The following is a 17,403-nucleotide window of genomic DNA, read 5'->3' on the forward strand; positions in this document are numbered from 1 at the left end:
TCCTATTCTTTTGAATAACTGCACAAAGTATTTGTCTATCCCAAACGTTGGGTTGAATTGGACCCACCCCAACAAAATAAAAACATTCTGGTGGTGCACACTGATTCAAAAGCAGTTTGCCTCAGTCTCGATGCTGCCACTCTTCATTAAACTGGTCAGCCCAGTGGGCAATTCTTCACTGCTGTGTACTGTTGAAAAGCAGCTAACAAGCTGTTACCAAGACACTGGACTCCATCCCAAGTTTGGAAGCGTTAGGATCTTAATGTTCCCAGGCGTACAATCTCATTTTGGAATGTTAGTGGTTCACGCATGTGAGTCTTTGTTCATCAGACTACGCCATCTCTAATGACGAATTGTGGGGTTACACAGGCTCTCTGTCCGGTTATCAGCATGGAGTTAGAGTGCAATGGGGCAGACTTGAGCATCTAACATGAGTCTCGCAGCATCAGAGACAGGTACACATCTCTGTGAGGTTTAAACACTGACAACCAGGATTTGCACATGTGATTGTGGCTAGAAAGAGAGTGTTGTCTGGGGGTTCTGGGCGCACCAGAGTGTTGTGCACACTTCAGTTGATAGGCAAGCAAAAGACACTGGCCTTTCTATATGCTTACGGTGTCTGAGTTACTGAATCTGACGCTGATATTAGAAAGAGTAATTTGGTTCAAACCTTGAATATAGGGTTAGTGGACCATAATTTACGGCCCTATGTCTTCGAATTTATTACATAGTGAGATTCTGAAATGCATAGCATAATGTAACATGAGAGGTCAAATGTTCTTTTAATGCAATAGGATAAAGGTTTACAGGTTTTTAAAGCCAATCTGTGTAAAATCAAGGCACCCATTTTGAGAATGTAATTTGATCCTGCAAGGTAAATTAGCGAAGAGGCTGCCAAAATGGCAGACGTTGCTCTATAAGATTCATCTGTACTCGTACCAACAGTTTTGAATCCAATGTACACAGATGTTTAGTTAAGTTAGGGAATTGTATCTGCGGTGGATTGCACTAACTGGGTGCACTGTATGGAGTGTGCAGATGAGCAAACGAGATTAGGTACGTTTCATAGAGCATGCAAGTATTAGGGCCTCATTAAGAGAAATCCGGCGGGCTACCACCAAATAGAAATACTGTTCCCCCCGCTTGATCTGATCGGATATTACTGGCAGATTGCAAGTGGCAGGAATAATGGTAAATCCCCATTCCATGGGGTTTCATTGGACTCCATGGGGGGTATTGCCAGTATTATCGGCGCCAGCAATACCAGCTGTTTTTTTCTGGTGTGGGCCTGATTTACCTCCAGCCTTTGGCTGGAGGTAAATCAGACCACCCTACCAGCAAACTTGTGGTCTGGCGGTGCAGGAAAAGTGGCAGTAATGGAATTACCGCCACTTTTTCCCCACCCCACCAACCTTGTAATGAGGCACTACAGTGGTTTTTTCCCACATTTTTGTTCACCACATGCAAGGGTTTGCATTTAGACATGGTGCACAATGTCCTCTGTCATCGCAGTTATCAGTTGGGTCTTTGCAGATGTGAAATGGTTCTGTTAGGTTGGTTAGGCAACTGGAGAGGTGCTTGGCTGCTGTTACCTGAGCCAGAACAAGGTCCACTGAATGCCAGGAGGGAATTAGGAGACAGAGGGCCAGGGAGGCAGGAAATGGCCCCTGGTACTACGAAAATGTTTAATTCGTATTTAGGCAAAATGGATGACACCCAGTGCATATTGCAGCACATTGGGCAAGTAACATGGTCGTCAAGACTCCCATCTTGACTGCACCAAATTCTAGTTATCAAACTAGCTCACATCGGGCCACAGAAGAGGCTCACGCTGTCTGATCGCGCCGGCCTTTTGGGCTTTGCCTAAATGCCCCTTGGGCCAGTTCGAGCACGCGCCATGCAACCTGTTGGTGTGATTTGTTGCAGTCTAGGTGTGAAGTGTTTTTCGTGGGGCTAAGCAACCTATGGTGCTGTTAGTTTGATTCACCTGGGATGACGTTTGCTTTCACATTTGTATCTGTGTGTTCAAAGTTTGTCCTTTTCTCGAGCAAGTCCTCTTTTGAATCATTGCCAGTTTGTAACTTTTGATTGGCGTTCAGCAAAGGTAGTAATTGTTTCTAAAGAAGCTGAGTCTCTCTTGAAGGGCTGGGTGTGCATCAATAATTTAACCAGATGGCACACCCAGTCCACCACACAACACATCTAGTCTTGCGTGCTCCTTTTGCAAATCCCCTATATCAGGTATGTTAGTTCATTCGGTGCACGTGAAGTACACCAAGACTACAACTCCCAGCATGCACCCTTGGTCAAAAGAGAGGTCAAGGTTGGTAAGAAGGTTTAACTATCTGGTGACCCAGTACAAGAACAGAAAGCATTATGTTTGATTAGAAAAAGGGACTGAAATGGAAATGTGCTGATGACTAACATTAACACTTCTTAGCAGCGCTAAAGTTAATGCCAGAGCCTGTGGTCAGTTTCACATCCGTTCCTCTCTCAGTCCCGCCTCTGCAGCAGTTAAGCTGTTACAAAATGGCTGTCCATTATCGGTGCACCCCAGGAGCGGCTCCCCTAACATTGGCTTGCACTGAGGCCTAGCAAATACAGTGGCAGCCGCTCACGCCTCAGCATAGTAGAAAAGTCAACTTTGTGCTTTTCCGTTTACACCAAACACATTTTGGTGGGTTTTCATCACTTTATTAATTGGTTTAAACCAAAAACTATAATGCCTTTGTATGGCATGCCTAGAGATCAAGTTGTAACATGTTCCACAGACACACTTTTCTGCAAACATTTTGACTAGTTCGAAATGCAGTGATTCCATCTGCCTGGCTTGTGTTTGTGTAATGCTTGCCATGTCTCTCTGCATATAACAAATGCATTGAAGAAATCCGCATCTTCTGTGTTTTTGCGCCACCTGATATCTTCCTCAGTCGAGGTGGCAATGTCCTGCGGAGCGGCCTGTGAAAATGCACTGCTGAAATCCTGGATTGCATCAATAGCATGCGGATGCATGACACCGGCAGGGCTGCAAGAAGCAGGTGGACAGATGCATGCACGGGTGTCCTGAAGACATCTGCAAGCTGGAATGTTTAGTCTTAGAGTACGTTGAAGGAGTTGGCGACTATTGCTTGCCAAGCACGTCCAGAATGATTACATTGATGTATTTACTTATATATACATGACCAAACACATCAATGCCCTATCCTCCTCCACTGCCTATACCACGAAACTCATTTCACTTAGTTGACAATTTCTCACTCCTCAAAACTGCCTCACCTAACTCGAGCCTTCATTCTCTCAAAACTAGACTACTGTAACATGTTACTACTGGGTACTACCACCACCAATATTGCCAAACTGCAACTACTTCAAAACAAAGCCCTGCGTGCCGTGTTCGGCTTAAAACGGAATGACCACATATCCCACATCAGAAAAGAAGTTCACTGGCTCCCCGTCAAAGCAAGAATCCTATTCAAGGCCCGGACTGCTGCCCATAAATGTATTCTCAATGTTGCTCCCATCTACTTCAAAAACTGTGTAACCCAAAAGGTTTCCACCCGCTCCCTTAGATCAGGTTCTAGCACCTCTCTGAATGTCCCTCGCTAGAAGAGCAAAAGGGCGGGAGGCTCTGGCTTTACAGTAGTCGCTCCTTCACTGTGCAACACGCTACCAACCTATATCAGAAGCGAGCAGTCCCACCAGCGTTTTAAGAAAATGCTTAAAACTTGGCTCTTCGACAAATTCGATTAAGACTAATTAAGTTTGCCAAACCTAAATGTATTGTATGTAGCCTCACTCTAAGATTGCTTAAATTCCTTATCTTGTTTGATACGCAAGGTATGCCTGTAACCAGTATCTTGGCTGTAACGTTCTAAGTTGACTTTTAACTCTATAGCTTCTACTTTGCCTTTGTAACCTTGTATGTATTTAACCCTTTCTCGTTGTTTGCAACCGGTGAAGATCTCTAAGTAACCTACACCGTGATACCCCTGGGTTTGGGCGTGTAATAGATGCCGTACATAAATAAATAAAAACATAGTGGAACTAGAAGACACTATCTGTAAAACGCAGAGACTGCATACTCACATGGTCACAACAGCAACCACGCCACATTGGAGGCCAACCTATCACAACAAATCAAATCCACTTGATTCGACTTTGTCCTAACATTGATAATAATAATAATAATTTAGTATTTATATAGCGCTACGAACCCTCAGGCATCTGTGCGCTCCTTATTATTACCCACAGTGTGTGGTGCTCATTTATCGACCACGGAAGGATGAAAGGCTGAGTTTGGCCCTGCTGGGATTCGAACCTGCATCAGCGATGTCAAAGCGAGCACTCTACTTGCTGTGCTATCTGACGTATCTGATCCTTGTTTGAAATAGATTTGCTTGTATGGGAACAGGTCAGTGCCATTGGAAAGCCAGGTTATGCTGGTGGACGGTCAAGTCCTGCCAGTCCATTAATGATATTGATGTGTTATTTATATAGCGCCTTAATCCAAAGCGCTTTACAGAGCACATCTTTACATACAATATCACCCAACCAAAATTGGTACTCATTTATCGACCACGGAAGGATGAAAAGGCTGAGTTGTCCTTGCCGGGATTCGAACCTGCGAACTGCAGATCACAGCAGCGAGCGCTCAACCCGTTGAGCTATCTTACTGGCTTTACTTTTACCTCGGCACAGGCCGTCCTATTGTAGTCTACCTCGAACAAAGACCACTGTTTGGCATTTGATCTTTGCACTGCTTTACCTCCACATAAACATATAACCAGACACTCCACTAACTTTGAAGTTTCAAACAATTATTGTAAAATTTAAAAAACGCCATTCTGTGTGTGAAAGCTTCGCATTTAGGAAAGAAAGCCCCTCGGAAACCCCCACAGGCTACCCCTTACCTGTCTCCACACATTTCTCGTCGATTCTCATGTCGTCCTCTGTAAATTGAAAAAAAGCAAAACTATAAAGAAAACATATTAACAAAACGCAATTAAAATAAATCAGTGCTTTAAAATGCTGAACAAATTAGATTCTCTTATTTAACTTGTTTAAATATAAAAATCTACTTTCGTGACGTTTATTCTTTTTTTTAAATGAAGAACCAAAATGTTTACAAATATTTTAATTAAAAAATAAAATTGTACAACCACCTTGCCTAAATGTAGGAGTGAGAGTTGCAGGGGGAGAGCGCTTTTGGAGGCTGGAAACAACCAACGGGGGTGCACGGAGCAGAATATTGCCGGTCCCCAAATGGGAAATGCCGGCATAGGTCACGTGTGCTCATTGGTGGCTGACTGCCAAGAATCCACTTGAGATGTCTTTACTACAGGGGGATGGGCTGCTACATCTTATACAGGCAAGGTGGCATTACTAACCAGTAACAATGTTGAGCTGGGATGAGGGGGTAGTCATTTTATGTGTCATGAAAAAAATCTATTCCTGTTCCAGTCCTGATTAGCTACAAAAACGAACACTCCTTCCTCGTTGGAGGAAATAATTCCTAAAGCAGCCACAGAGGTACATTCCGAATGTCCAAAGACAAGAGCAGAATCGGTCAAGATACAGTTATGCATTTAAGAAATAAACTCTTCTACCTGCAACCTGAGGGTAATAAAAACGATTTCAACTAATAAGACACAATCGACACAATAACACCAAGTTGCCATCACTGGAAGTTCACCCCCAATTGCAAGTCACACAGCATTACATCATAGGTATAAAAAAACATTCTGAAAAGCTTGCTTTTTTGCTCCATCAATGACATTGGGCCTCATTATGACCCCGCCGGTTCGGATACAGGGGTGCTTGTAATCTTACCGGCATCGTTGTTTCCGGACCGGCATATTACAGGTCTGCCTGCCGGAGCAGCCGTGCCCGGCAGGTCTGACCCTGCCAGGCACAGCAGCCATGGAAGGCAGACCAGTCACGGAAGCACCGGCACAGTTAGCAACGGTGCCTGTGCTTCCATGTCCCCACTCCCATATGGGACTCGATGGGAATGGGGACTTACATTTTACTGGCGCCTGACTTTCCGGGCCGCTGGTGTTGAAATCTCCCGGTGGCACCGGGAAGTCAGGATCCGGTAAATATTTACGGGTCCAGTGGCAACCCGCCGGTAGCACCAACACGGTTACCACCAGACCCGTAATGGGCCTCATTACAAGTTTGGCGGTAGCCTTGCCGGTAAAAACTGGCAGGTTGCCACTAAACTCGCAATTTATTCCGGCACCCGCGAATGGGCAATTACTGGGTCATTACAGGCGCTGGAATTATTTCATCCCCATTCCCATTTGAGCCCCATAGGAGGCCTTAATGCTGAGGTGCTAAAGAAACCAGGAACTGTGCTAAGCTCGAGTGTGCCGCCTTGTCCTGTGCTGAAAATGTGGGGAAGGGGAGTTAACGGCTCAGATATCCTGACATATCATTTCTTGAACACTTTTCTTTTACATAACATTGTTTCCCACACTCTTTCTATTTAGAGGTAAGAATTGGCAATTGGTTTATTAGTATAGGCCCTTTTATTTTGACAAGACTCGACTAGGACTGCATTATTATTATTTGATGGTCGTAGCTTGTCCCATCTTTAGATTTAGGATTAGATAGGTGTTTTCAAACACAATTGAAGTTCAATAAAACCCTTGAACTGTGATCACTTGTGTCTGTCTTACTGTTTGATACCATACCTTCCTTACACTTATCATATGGACTTGAGGTGCTTATCTCGAAAGTTGACAATTACCTACATAAAACTACAGTTGGTAGCTCAAAGTACGATAATTAAAATCATAAGCAGCTCCTGCTATACTAAAATCCAACAAGCGAAAGAAGGTGGCATTCAACTTCTATTGAGAGCACCATGATGGGACATAACATCCCTCCCTCTTTCAAAGAAAATAATTAATCCTACTATGATCAAATATGTTTCATCTATAATGAGGAAGAACAGCTTGAATCCAATCTAAAAACGTTAAAAAACAAAGCCAATTATTGGGATTGGTTAAGCAACTGGTCTCTTATAGAAACAAGCCCAAAAATTCGAGAGGTCATGTTGCATCCACAAAAGTATGGTTATCCTCAAAAGTATATCTGAACTTTTTAGACAACTCTTAAAGTTTAGGTTAAATCTTTTAGAATTCCCTGGAAATCACGGATCCGAGAGTAGGAATTGAACTCCTAGAGCGTTATTGTCGAATCTGTAAGTGCAGCCAGATATTTGAAACATTCAAACATCTTCTTTTGGTCTGCCCAGTGTAAGGGTGCAGAAGTATGAGTCTGACACAAAGTTGACATTTGGGTTGGTAGAGACTTTGATTTAAAAAACAAAGGAAACGAAAGACCTATTTCACCCTGCTCTCTATGAGCAGTTGCTCTGCCCCAATAAAAATACTAAGGACCCAGTCAGGATGTCCGTAAAGTAAATGTCCGCCATCTTGTGTCTAAACTCTTTCCATCCCTTACACTAACAATCTAACTAATGAAAACTCAAAGTCTCATTAACCCAGGAGGAGACCCCTCTTGTTCAGGATGTAGACTCCAGGGCACAGATCTTCGTGAAAAGAAAATGTAGTTAACTGTTCACTGTGGTAAATGTTCGGCCTAAGATAAGAAAATACAGTTCCTCACTTACCTGGGAAAAACTTCTTCCTTGATTCCTACTTCCGCTTACAAACAAAATACAGTTCTCACCTGTCGTGGAGAGAGCCTCTCTTGCTAAAAACAGTACACAGTTCTCCCTCTTCCTGGAGGTAACCTCTCTTGAACAAAACACTGTCTGCAAACAATACACAGTTCTCCCTTCACCTGGAGGGAACTTCTCTTGCGCTAAACACTGTTTGAAAACAATATACAGTGCCCCAGCCTTCTTTCTTTCTTTGTGAATCAGAATTGAACCATCTCAGTCTTTTATCAGGCCTGGTTTACTAACCTGCCGGACCTGACCGTAGACTTTACAATGGTGTATCAAGTCAGGTTCATACCCTGTCCGACTAGATTCCATAGTTTGCAAGTTCCACAAATATTTGCTCTGGTTTTCCTATTTTATCCTTTTAGGCCTTCTCAGGATCTTCCGGACCGCTTCTGGGCTCCAGCCCACTGGTTATACTTGTCTTTGCCTCGAGGGGGGTGTTCAACCCTTAGATGCCTTGTTGCTTGTTTGTGCCTGGTTCTAGTTGAGTCCTAGATCCTGTTACACATTGGCAGGGCTGCCCTGCTTTCATATGGGTCCCAGACCCTACTTGTCTGCTTCTGTGGGACCACGTCCCTGTTTTACTTAGTGGCCACTTGGACAGACTTGGTATACTCTCCTGCCAGGTACTATCCCACATAGGTTTATTCCTAATGTTCGTGATAACACATGTGGTCCTCCTGCTATCACCTTGCCCCCTTTGGGATGTGTTTGTCTGGTTTACAAAGTTCATATTTGATTGTACGATTCCTCTTGTATCCCCTTGGTGTTTCCGGGATAAACTTTAGTGATTTACAATGTTCGTATCAAGTTGTACAATTTTATCCCCTTGGGTTTTTCAGGATATATGTATGATGCATCTTAGTTTTTCTAGCTCCCTCAATGCCCCAACAACCGGGCTGACCATTTCCCTACCTCTGGGAAGTCGTGGGGCAGTCTCTGATCTCTTCGGGAGGTGGAGCAGAGCTTCTCTGCTAATGACCTACTCAGCGTTCTCTCCTGCGCCGCTCTGCAGTTATGGGCATTGCTCACGTCTCTGGCTGCTCATGCCTTTGTTCTCGGTTGGATTCTGCTGGGCTGGCTTCCTTTCTCACTGCCACTGTCCTGGCCCATCTCGCTGGGACCTCTCAGACCGTCACAACTCTCTGTGCCTCGATTTCCAACCTTCAGAGCCTCTGCCATGGAACGAGTGTCTCGTTCCCTGCTCCTACAGGGCTTGCTCGACCTCTCATTGAGTCCTTCTTTCCATTTTATGATTGGGGCTGTCTCTTGACAACTATACCGCGTGTATTGGTTACATGGTGGGCTTTTGCCTCTTTGTTCCCTCTTCTTCATCTCAGTGATCTTTGGTATTAAGTTTGGGTAAGTCTCCCTCTCCTCGTCCCAGTATTTTCAATAAGACTTTCTACTTTACTATAACAGATAGAGGTATGGGGAGCAGGGGGGCCTGAGTGGAGAATAAGGAGAGTGGGGGCACAAAAGGGTCAGGTGAATACTGCGTTCTCCCAGGGCCATCATCTCTGGTCCCATGAAGTATCTTCCTCTCCATGAGATACACCCACTAAGTACCACCCCTAGCGGCCTCCCCTCCCTGGCCTCATGGAAAGGGGCCTCGGCCATTGAAGCAGTGATAATACCCTGTGATTTGTCACACCAGGTACCTTGTCAGACAGGTGCAGTTTTTTTTTCAAAGGTTTGTCCACCAGCCACAATCTCTGGCATCTGAGCCAAGTCATACATTCCACAACGCCACCTTGTAGCCATCGCTGGAAGTTCACCTCCATTTCTGAGCCACAACACCAAAGCATTGTGGGTATGCAAATTAACATAAATGCAAACCTTTTTCTTCAGAAAATTGTCTTTGTCTTTGTGCTACTTTATACATAGCCTAATCAACCCAAGACAGACATTTGCAAGGCTGCCAGGACAACCACATACCTGGTTTCACCCTTATTAGGGACCATCAGTGCAGTATAGTCCTGACATCCTTGTGGTTGGAGCATGTGGCCATGTTCTCAAACACCAAGAAAGTTATGGTGGGCTTAAAAAGGTTTGAAAAAAACCCTTTCATCTGAAATGTGAAAGTGGGAAAGTCCATTTGAGCCAAGTCATACATTCCAAAACGCACCTTGTAGACATCACTGGAAGTTCACCTCCGGTTGTGAGCCACAACAGCAAGGCATTGTGGGCATGCAAATTAGCTCAAATGCGAACCTTTTTTTATATCGGAAATTGTCTTTGTCTAAGAGGGCAGTGCTACTTTATACATAGCTTAATCAACCCAAGACAGGCATTGTCAAGGCTGTCAGGACAACCACATACCTGGTTTCCCCCTTGTTAGAGATCAACAGTGCAGTATAGTCCTGACTGCCTTGTCGTTGAAGCATTTGGCCATGTTTTCACAACACCAAGAACGTTTTGGTGGGTTTAAAAAGGTATGAAAAAAAACCTTTCACCTCAAATGTGAAAGTAGGAACGTCTGTTTGAGCCAAGTCACACATTCCACAACGCCACCTAGTAGCCATCACTGGAAGTTCACCTGCAGTTGAAAGGTTTTTTTCCAAACCTTTTTAAACCCACCATAACTTTCTTGGCATTGTGTGTATGTGTATATATATATATATATATATATATATATATATATATATATATATATATGCATAAACACAAACTTTGATGAATTATAGACACATTTTAATGATGTTTTTAACTTTTGATGTATAGCTTGATTCAAGTCAATTTGGATCTATTTTTGAACTCTACTTTTGATAGAATTTCAGTTTTACTTTTTTGTGTATGTTTTGTGTTTTATGTTTTAACTAAATTTCGCTAACAATAAAAGAAAATAAAGGTCAGTATGCTGGCCATCCATGAAGTGGCAAACAGATTAAGTTGCAACATTTTTCCACAGGCACTACTAAAGTTGTGAACTAAATAATCAAATGTCTGTGCGTCAAAGTGTACGTTGGTAGGGAACCTGCATGATTAAATAAAGTATAATTGAACATAATAACGACATAAGGAACTGTAATATAATATTGTCTATCACTTGCCATTTTCACAGTCACAACCTTGTGGTGGCACAACTAGCCTGTCAAGTTCTAGAAGTGACCACACCAATGAGGCAGAGACTGCAATGAGAGGCTTTATCCAAGTGAAACATTTTGGAATTGTTTCCTTCAGAATCTATCCCTGCAAGGAATGAAGAATTTCCTTTATTCAATAATTATGTGTGACATTGTTGCAGAAGCAGAAGCAGATTCTATCCTTGCTATAGAGTTCTCGTTTATTTGTCATACTTAGCCACTTGCTTTTGATGGTTCCCAGAAGCTTGTAACTATAGAAACGTCTGCATTCCATGTCTATCAAGTTGATGAATGCCATAACTTCCTTGCTTTAAAAAAGTCACACCCTCCCTTTTTGAAGTAACGAGCTGATGCTTGCCATGGCTACTTGGAGCATTTAGCGTGTCGGTACAACTTACCCGTATTGGTAAAAATTGATGTTTGTTTTTTGAGTTAGATATCATTATAAGTCAGAAGTGATGTTGCCAGTTTCAGAATGTGTCTATAAGTGTTTGTTTCTAACGTGTTAATTCACTTTTCGTTTATAGTCACCTGAAGAAGAATTCTGTAACCTGAAACTTTGTGGGCTAAATGATCAGTGTTTTGTATCCAAACTTGAAGTGTAAATTGTAAATGGCTATTTATAACTCGCTTAATAGCTGTTGCTCCGCATCGTCGTGCTTCCAAGGAAGTGTAACATTTTGATTTGCAACAATCAATTTGAACATTATTTATGAATTTTGATTTGCAACAATCAATGTGAACATTATTTATGAATGACGAAATTCAATAATAATCATATAGTGATATTTTGGCAGCTAAACAAGGGCCAAAATGCAATAGCTAACATAGTCATGAACGTTTATGCTAATGAGTTGGTGAAGATGCTGCCAATTTTGACAAGATTTTTGGGCTGACAAATGTTCCCAGTTCATAAACTCAAACGCATTCCGTTATGCAAAAAAGGTGCCGCAAAGACTCAAGGTTTTATAGACAGATTGCTTTACTGCATATATACAGTGTGAACTTTGCAGCATACCTCCAAAAATAGCTTACCAATTGGGCTGAGAATCATTGCATACTGTCCATATGTCAAACAGGTTTTCAGAAGGGCCTGGGGAGAAATGTAACCACTTTTATAATAAACGTACTAAAAGAGAAGACTTTAGTTAGGGAACAAGACCCTGCTGTTTGCAGCCTCCTTAAATTTCACTGTTGCACTTGTCTTGGTGGATGGAGCCCAGTTAGGGGCAAAGGTAGATGCCTGGGGTCTGGTTCAGGGGCTGCTTCCATTTAATGATATTACTCCATTCAGACACTATCGTCAAGATCAGTCTAGATGCTGGAGGCTCCTTCTTCAAAGAAATACACATTAACCATGTGTAAGCAACCCCTCTTTATTTTATTTGTACTTTTTAGACCTGGACTTATAAAAAGACTTCTAATTTTCAGGCCAAATTGGGCTGCCAAGACATGAATTGGCTGGCGTTGTACTTGTTGACGTCACCCACTTTGGCCTCTAACGCAGCCCGGATGCTACTTTGGAATTTGCCAAGATTAATTCCTTAGACATAAACCTGTCATAAACCAAGATTGTGAGCTTTAATAACTAATGAAAGCAATGTTAACTCTCATGGCATTTAGGCAGTGTCAAAGTTGGAAGAAGTGAGGGGACTAATGGCAAGCCTTGATGGACAAGCCATGGTCCTCCATTGAGACTACTGAGAAAACCACAGATCACAATTGTTTGCCAAAATTATAAAATCAGGCACTCTATTTATTAATTGATTGATTTGTTATTTCTATAGCGCTCAGAGCCCGAAGGCATCTAGGCGCATAATAGAAACTCTTGCATGGGATGCTTGAGGCCCGCAGAGATACAACTAGATCCTTCTGCCTCGTTTCTGCCCAGTTGGGAGTGCACCCCTAAAATCATCTAATCAGTCCTGCTTCTTATAATCCGTTCTGAAAGTTACCCTTAGATCTCAGGATAGTGACTATCTTGACAAATCATGAATACACAGAGTTTGTGTTTCTCTGAGGTTGCCTGCAGTGCTTTCTTGTGGAATGCCGTCACTTTAGATATGAGACAGCAGTTTGTAGAGTGTGTAGAAAAGTGCGCAACAGCCCATCAAGAGTGGTAGTCACAGCAAATGTTAACTGTAAACAAAAAGTGTATTGTAAAAAAAGATCCTCACTGAGGAGGTGGCCAGATCGTTGGTCCTGGCTAAGGTTGCACTATTGCAATAACCAGTACTTGGGCCCCCATAGATACTTCAGGTGCACGCCCTGCGACCTATCTAGAAGAAGTCAGCACTGCTCATTCCCAGAGCACATCACTCCTGCCCTCAAGGCCCTTCACAGGCTCCCTCTGAAGGACAGGCGTGCATTTGTATCACTCCTAGAGCGTTCAGGGGCATGTGTCCTTTGTACCTTAGAACGTATATCAAGACATACATTCCACCTCTTGCATTTAGATCCACTAAAGTGAGAGGTCCCTCGTCTAACACGTTCAGGAAAAAGAAACAAGGTCAGTCGGCTCTGGCGGGACGTCCCTCGGGAGTAAACTACCCCTGAACATACCTCCTGAGGACAGCCCCCTCACATTGTGAAAGAGGCTTATCAGTTTCCAATTCACGCAGGTTCAGCCTGTAAACTAATTGGAGAGTTGCCTGCCTGACTGGGGAGGGTGCTTCCTGAGCACCCACCCTCTTGCTGCACAGGTTGTCTCCTCCCCCCTTGTCGCTGTTATGAGGAGAGCCCGGACTCTTTGAACAGTGTGTAGCAGTCAGTGGTCGAAGTGTAGGAAAAGAAGTAGTGGAACTATGTTCCCTGCTGGTCTGCCCCGCTACCCACAAACCCCATCCCTGTGCCCCCTGGCACACACAATCCAAACCCCCAAACAAACACACCTGCTATTTATGGAAATGTGCCGTGCAGTGCACTGAAGTGCAAGCTTCAACTTCTTCCTACACATTTATTTTAAAACAAAACCATTCCAGAATGGGTTCTTTTTCAAATAAAATAATAGCAACAGTGAAACTTAAAAATAAAAAGTATGGGAGCACCTCTCCTGACCGCTGCGGCCCACTCCGACCTCTGGTAGCAGCGTGAACTTACCCCTGAGCCGCTATGTGGTGGACACCGTTCAGCTACTCCCTTAACTGAAGCTGTTTCACGAGCCTTTTTTCCTTGTTGGTGTGTTCTGTGTTTTTGCATTTCTTTTTGCTTGTCGTGTCACACACCCCCAAATCCCCCCCCCTCCATGCGGCCAGGAGAAGATAGAGCCCTGGACTCGATGAACAACGTGGAGCAGCGGGCACTTATACCCGAGCCACTATGGTCAACACCATCCAGCTACCCATCTCCGTAGCTGTTTCACCAGGCTTTGCATTTGTTGCTTTGTCCTGTGTTTTTGCACTTGCTTTGCTGGTCGTGTCATCTTTTCCCCCTTGTTGCCATGAGATAGAGCCCCAGACTCTTTGAACACAGTGAGGCAGCGTTCACTTGCCCCAAGGCCGCTTTGATGAACATCGTCCAGCTACTGCCTTAGCTGTTTCACCAGGCTTTGCTTTTGTTGCTTTGTCCTGTATTTATGCACTTGTCTTTGCTGGTCGTGTCATCTTCACCCCTCTCGTTGCCGTGAGGTAATGCGCTGGACTCTTCGAACACTGTAGAGAAGTGTACACTTACCCAGAGCGGCTACGGTGGGCAAGATCCAGCTACCGCCACAGCTATTTCACTAGGCTTTCCTCTTTGTGTTGTGTCCTGTATTTTTGCACTTGTCTAGAAATTGACCTCTTACTGGAACTGACCTTCTCCCCTTGACTGTACCCCTGCACTTATTTTGGACTGAATGCCTTTTTACACCCACTCGTTTCCCTCGCCGCAATCTTGGAGTCGCCGATGCGGCATCCTAAATTAATCGTAAATGAATAAGCAATGTCGAATTCAAGCGTGCACAGTGTACTTTACTGATACACCACAACCTACCTGAAAAACCAAATTCTACCCAATAATTCATAAATGTAAAAAACGCTTTACGGTGTCAGTAATTTTCACAACTTCACCCACAGCTATGGGACATGTTTCCCCTGAACATGAGAAGAGAAAAGAAATCCAGCGCTTTCACGTGCCGATGGACAGACAAAGCATAATAGCCCCTCATAGTCTCCCCTGGGAGGTCACTGGACTTTTATGGAAAGTCAGAGTTGCTTTCTAAGTTACACCCGCTGACTTGGTTTAGTCTTTTCTTTTTTAGGCAGCAAGCTAGGTTTAGGAGAAATAACTCCCTCAAAGTCCAAAAGCAGACCCTCCAGGTGCCTCAGGCCACAACAGTAGGTCCCCTCCTTTGCTTTCCAGGAAGAATAAGACAGCATCTCAAACTCTACCTGCCCTCGCCTTAGTGCTCCCTCTTCAGATGTCTTTTCTTGTCCGGCTCCCAGATATAATCAGCAAGGTGCAGTTCTCCCAGTCCTGCTTTCTACAGGATGTGAGGTTGTGAGGGCCACTCTTGACTCATCCTTCCGCTTTTCCCTTTAGGCGAGCTGCTGATATTGGGTATCGGTCCCTGCTCCAACAGTTGGTCACCTGTGCCAGCCTTATACCCTTTCAGCCCATTCACTCTAACCCTGCAGGAGAACAGCCATGGTTTAAACAATCCCCAATGACATCTTGGTTGGAATTGCTCTCTTGAATCCACCTGTAGAAGGCCACACGTGATCAAAGCTCCTACTTATGGGGAGTCTATATTTTGAGGTAAGTCTGCAGACTCCTTTTTCCAGCATTATTTGGGCTGTGCTGGCACCTCCCCTGCATGCCTGTTCATCAATTCCTGTGCAAAGTCTTTCTTCATTACCAGTCACTCAGCCTCCTATCCTGCGTACCTGTCATCAATGGCCTGTGGTACGCCATCTTGCGGTTCTGGTCTCACTTCCGTATATGACCCCAGCCCCGTCCCAGCTGTGTATGTGGATTCCGATAGGTCCTCCATGGCTATCTTACCTAGATCTCATTGGGAACCTGACCCCGGACACGTGATATTTTCACTGGTCCCAAAAATCCTGCCATCCCATCTGGGGAGCCTGCTGAGCCCACAGTTCCTCCCAATCAGTAATTTGGAGCTCAGGGATCCCTTCAAGTGCAGATCTCCCACCAACATCAGCGATCGAGCAATCCTTTCCACCCAGTTAGGCTGTTTTTCACAAGCATCTTAGGGATGAATGTAAGGACCAATATAATTATTATTTTTTATTTTTTATTTTATTTGTATATAATCTAAAAATAGATTTTTACAAAAAGAAGCAGAAGATACAAAATAACATTTCATTCATTCGTTCAAGTTGAAAATCATAAGTCTATTTGTCTGTTGTCAGAGAGCTTAACAAATATAATTATAGTGCTGAGTCCCAGAGCCATTCAAAGACCAAGACCAGTCTCCATTGCAATACCTAGGGCCGCTATTCAAAAAGAAAAGGTTTCTTCCCTATAACAATAATTCTCCCAACCTGATCATTTGTCTGGATTGAAAAGCTGGGATGTACTGCCACTGGTGACAGAGGGGAGTTAAATCTGGAGAGGAACAAGTTACTTACCTGTAATACTGGTTCATTAACTGTTGACATCTTCTGTAGAAGAGGCAGGACGGTTCATGAAATGCGTCAAATATTTATAGTCAATCTGCACTATTCTGGTATTGGAAGCGTTTTGCTATTTTACATCAATTACTCCTATTGCAGGCATTCTGGGGCCCTTGAAGGGACCTCAGAGCAGCGTGTAATACTACACAAATCACCCAAGATGCAGAACAACAATAACAACAATTGAATACAACCCAAACACTTGTTCTTACCTTCTTCCACAGTAGTTACTGCTCCACAAGCAAAGAGATGAAGCAGGTGAACAAAATGAGAGATTTGCATTTCCGAAGCTGACCTCAACAATTTAAATAATACAGAATGATGCTGGACACCAATGGGGCCAATCAGAGAACAACAGGGTACAGATTAAAGGCCATGACAGGTGGGTGAGATGAGTACACTGTGACATATTTGGACAAAATCTGATTCAGAAACCATTGTCTGCTGCAATCTATGTGATTTCTTCCCAAAGTTAAATGCATGTTAACTTGAATCTGCCCAGGTTTTGCTTGTTTTTCCACTTACATTTTTTCGTATTTATTTGATCCATTTTTAAAAATATGTTGGGCCATGATGGCAGTTTATGTGTATGCTAGCTGGTAATGTCATGTTATGTCATGTTATATAGTACGTGATCTTGTTTATGTCGGTTTTCTTTAATGTCTAACTTTCAGGCGCCTTGAAGCAGTCACAAGGTGGCAGGTAGCACTCCCTAAACACGCAAATAAACACAGGAATGGAAAACAAACCTGGGAATGTAATCTGGCGACCAGACTCTGCACTCCTGTTTGCCGTAAGACCCACATGCTGTCCACAACGACTCTGTAACCATCCCTATAACGGTCCTACCATGCCTCTGTAATCTTCAGGAAGCCTGATCTGGGTATTTTGCTCCGGGGGCAAACATGGACGAAAGACCACTCTCATTTAAAAGTCTCCATATGTCCTTCCAGTTTTCCCATCTATTGAACCTATCCATCCATGGTGTGGAAGGACTTTGCCC

At 43.6% G+C, this 17,403-nt stretch overlaps 1 protein-coding gene across 20 annotated transcripts in view; it reads right to left on the reverse strand.

Moving 5' to 3' along the window:
* The window catches only part of MPP4 (MAGUK p55 scaffold protein 4), a 233,797-nt gene that overhangs the window by 87,388 nt on the left and 129,006 nt on the right, over positions 1-17,403 (reverse strand). For all 20 annotated transcript variants that reach the window (XM_069615485.1, XM_069615497.1, XM_069615487.1 and 17 more), the window contains 2 exons: positions 16,613-16,630; positions 4,911-4,949 (listed from right to left, as the gene is read on the reverse strand). In XM_069615485.1, the coding sequence (XP_069471586.1) occupies positions 4,911-4,949; positions 16,613-16,630 (57 nt within the window). The remainder of the gene's footprint in view (positions 1-4,910; positions 4,950-16,612; positions 16,631-17,403) is intronic.

Source organism: Ambystoma mexicanum, chromosome 9, assembly GCF_040938575.1.
Source record: "Ambystoma mexicanum isolate Mex_15411 chromosome 9, UKY_AmexF1_1, whole genome shotgun sequence".
Taxonomy (NCBI): domain Eukaryota; kingdom Metazoa; phylum Chordata; class Amphibia; order Caudata; family Ambystomatidae; genus Ambystoma; species Ambystoma mexicanum.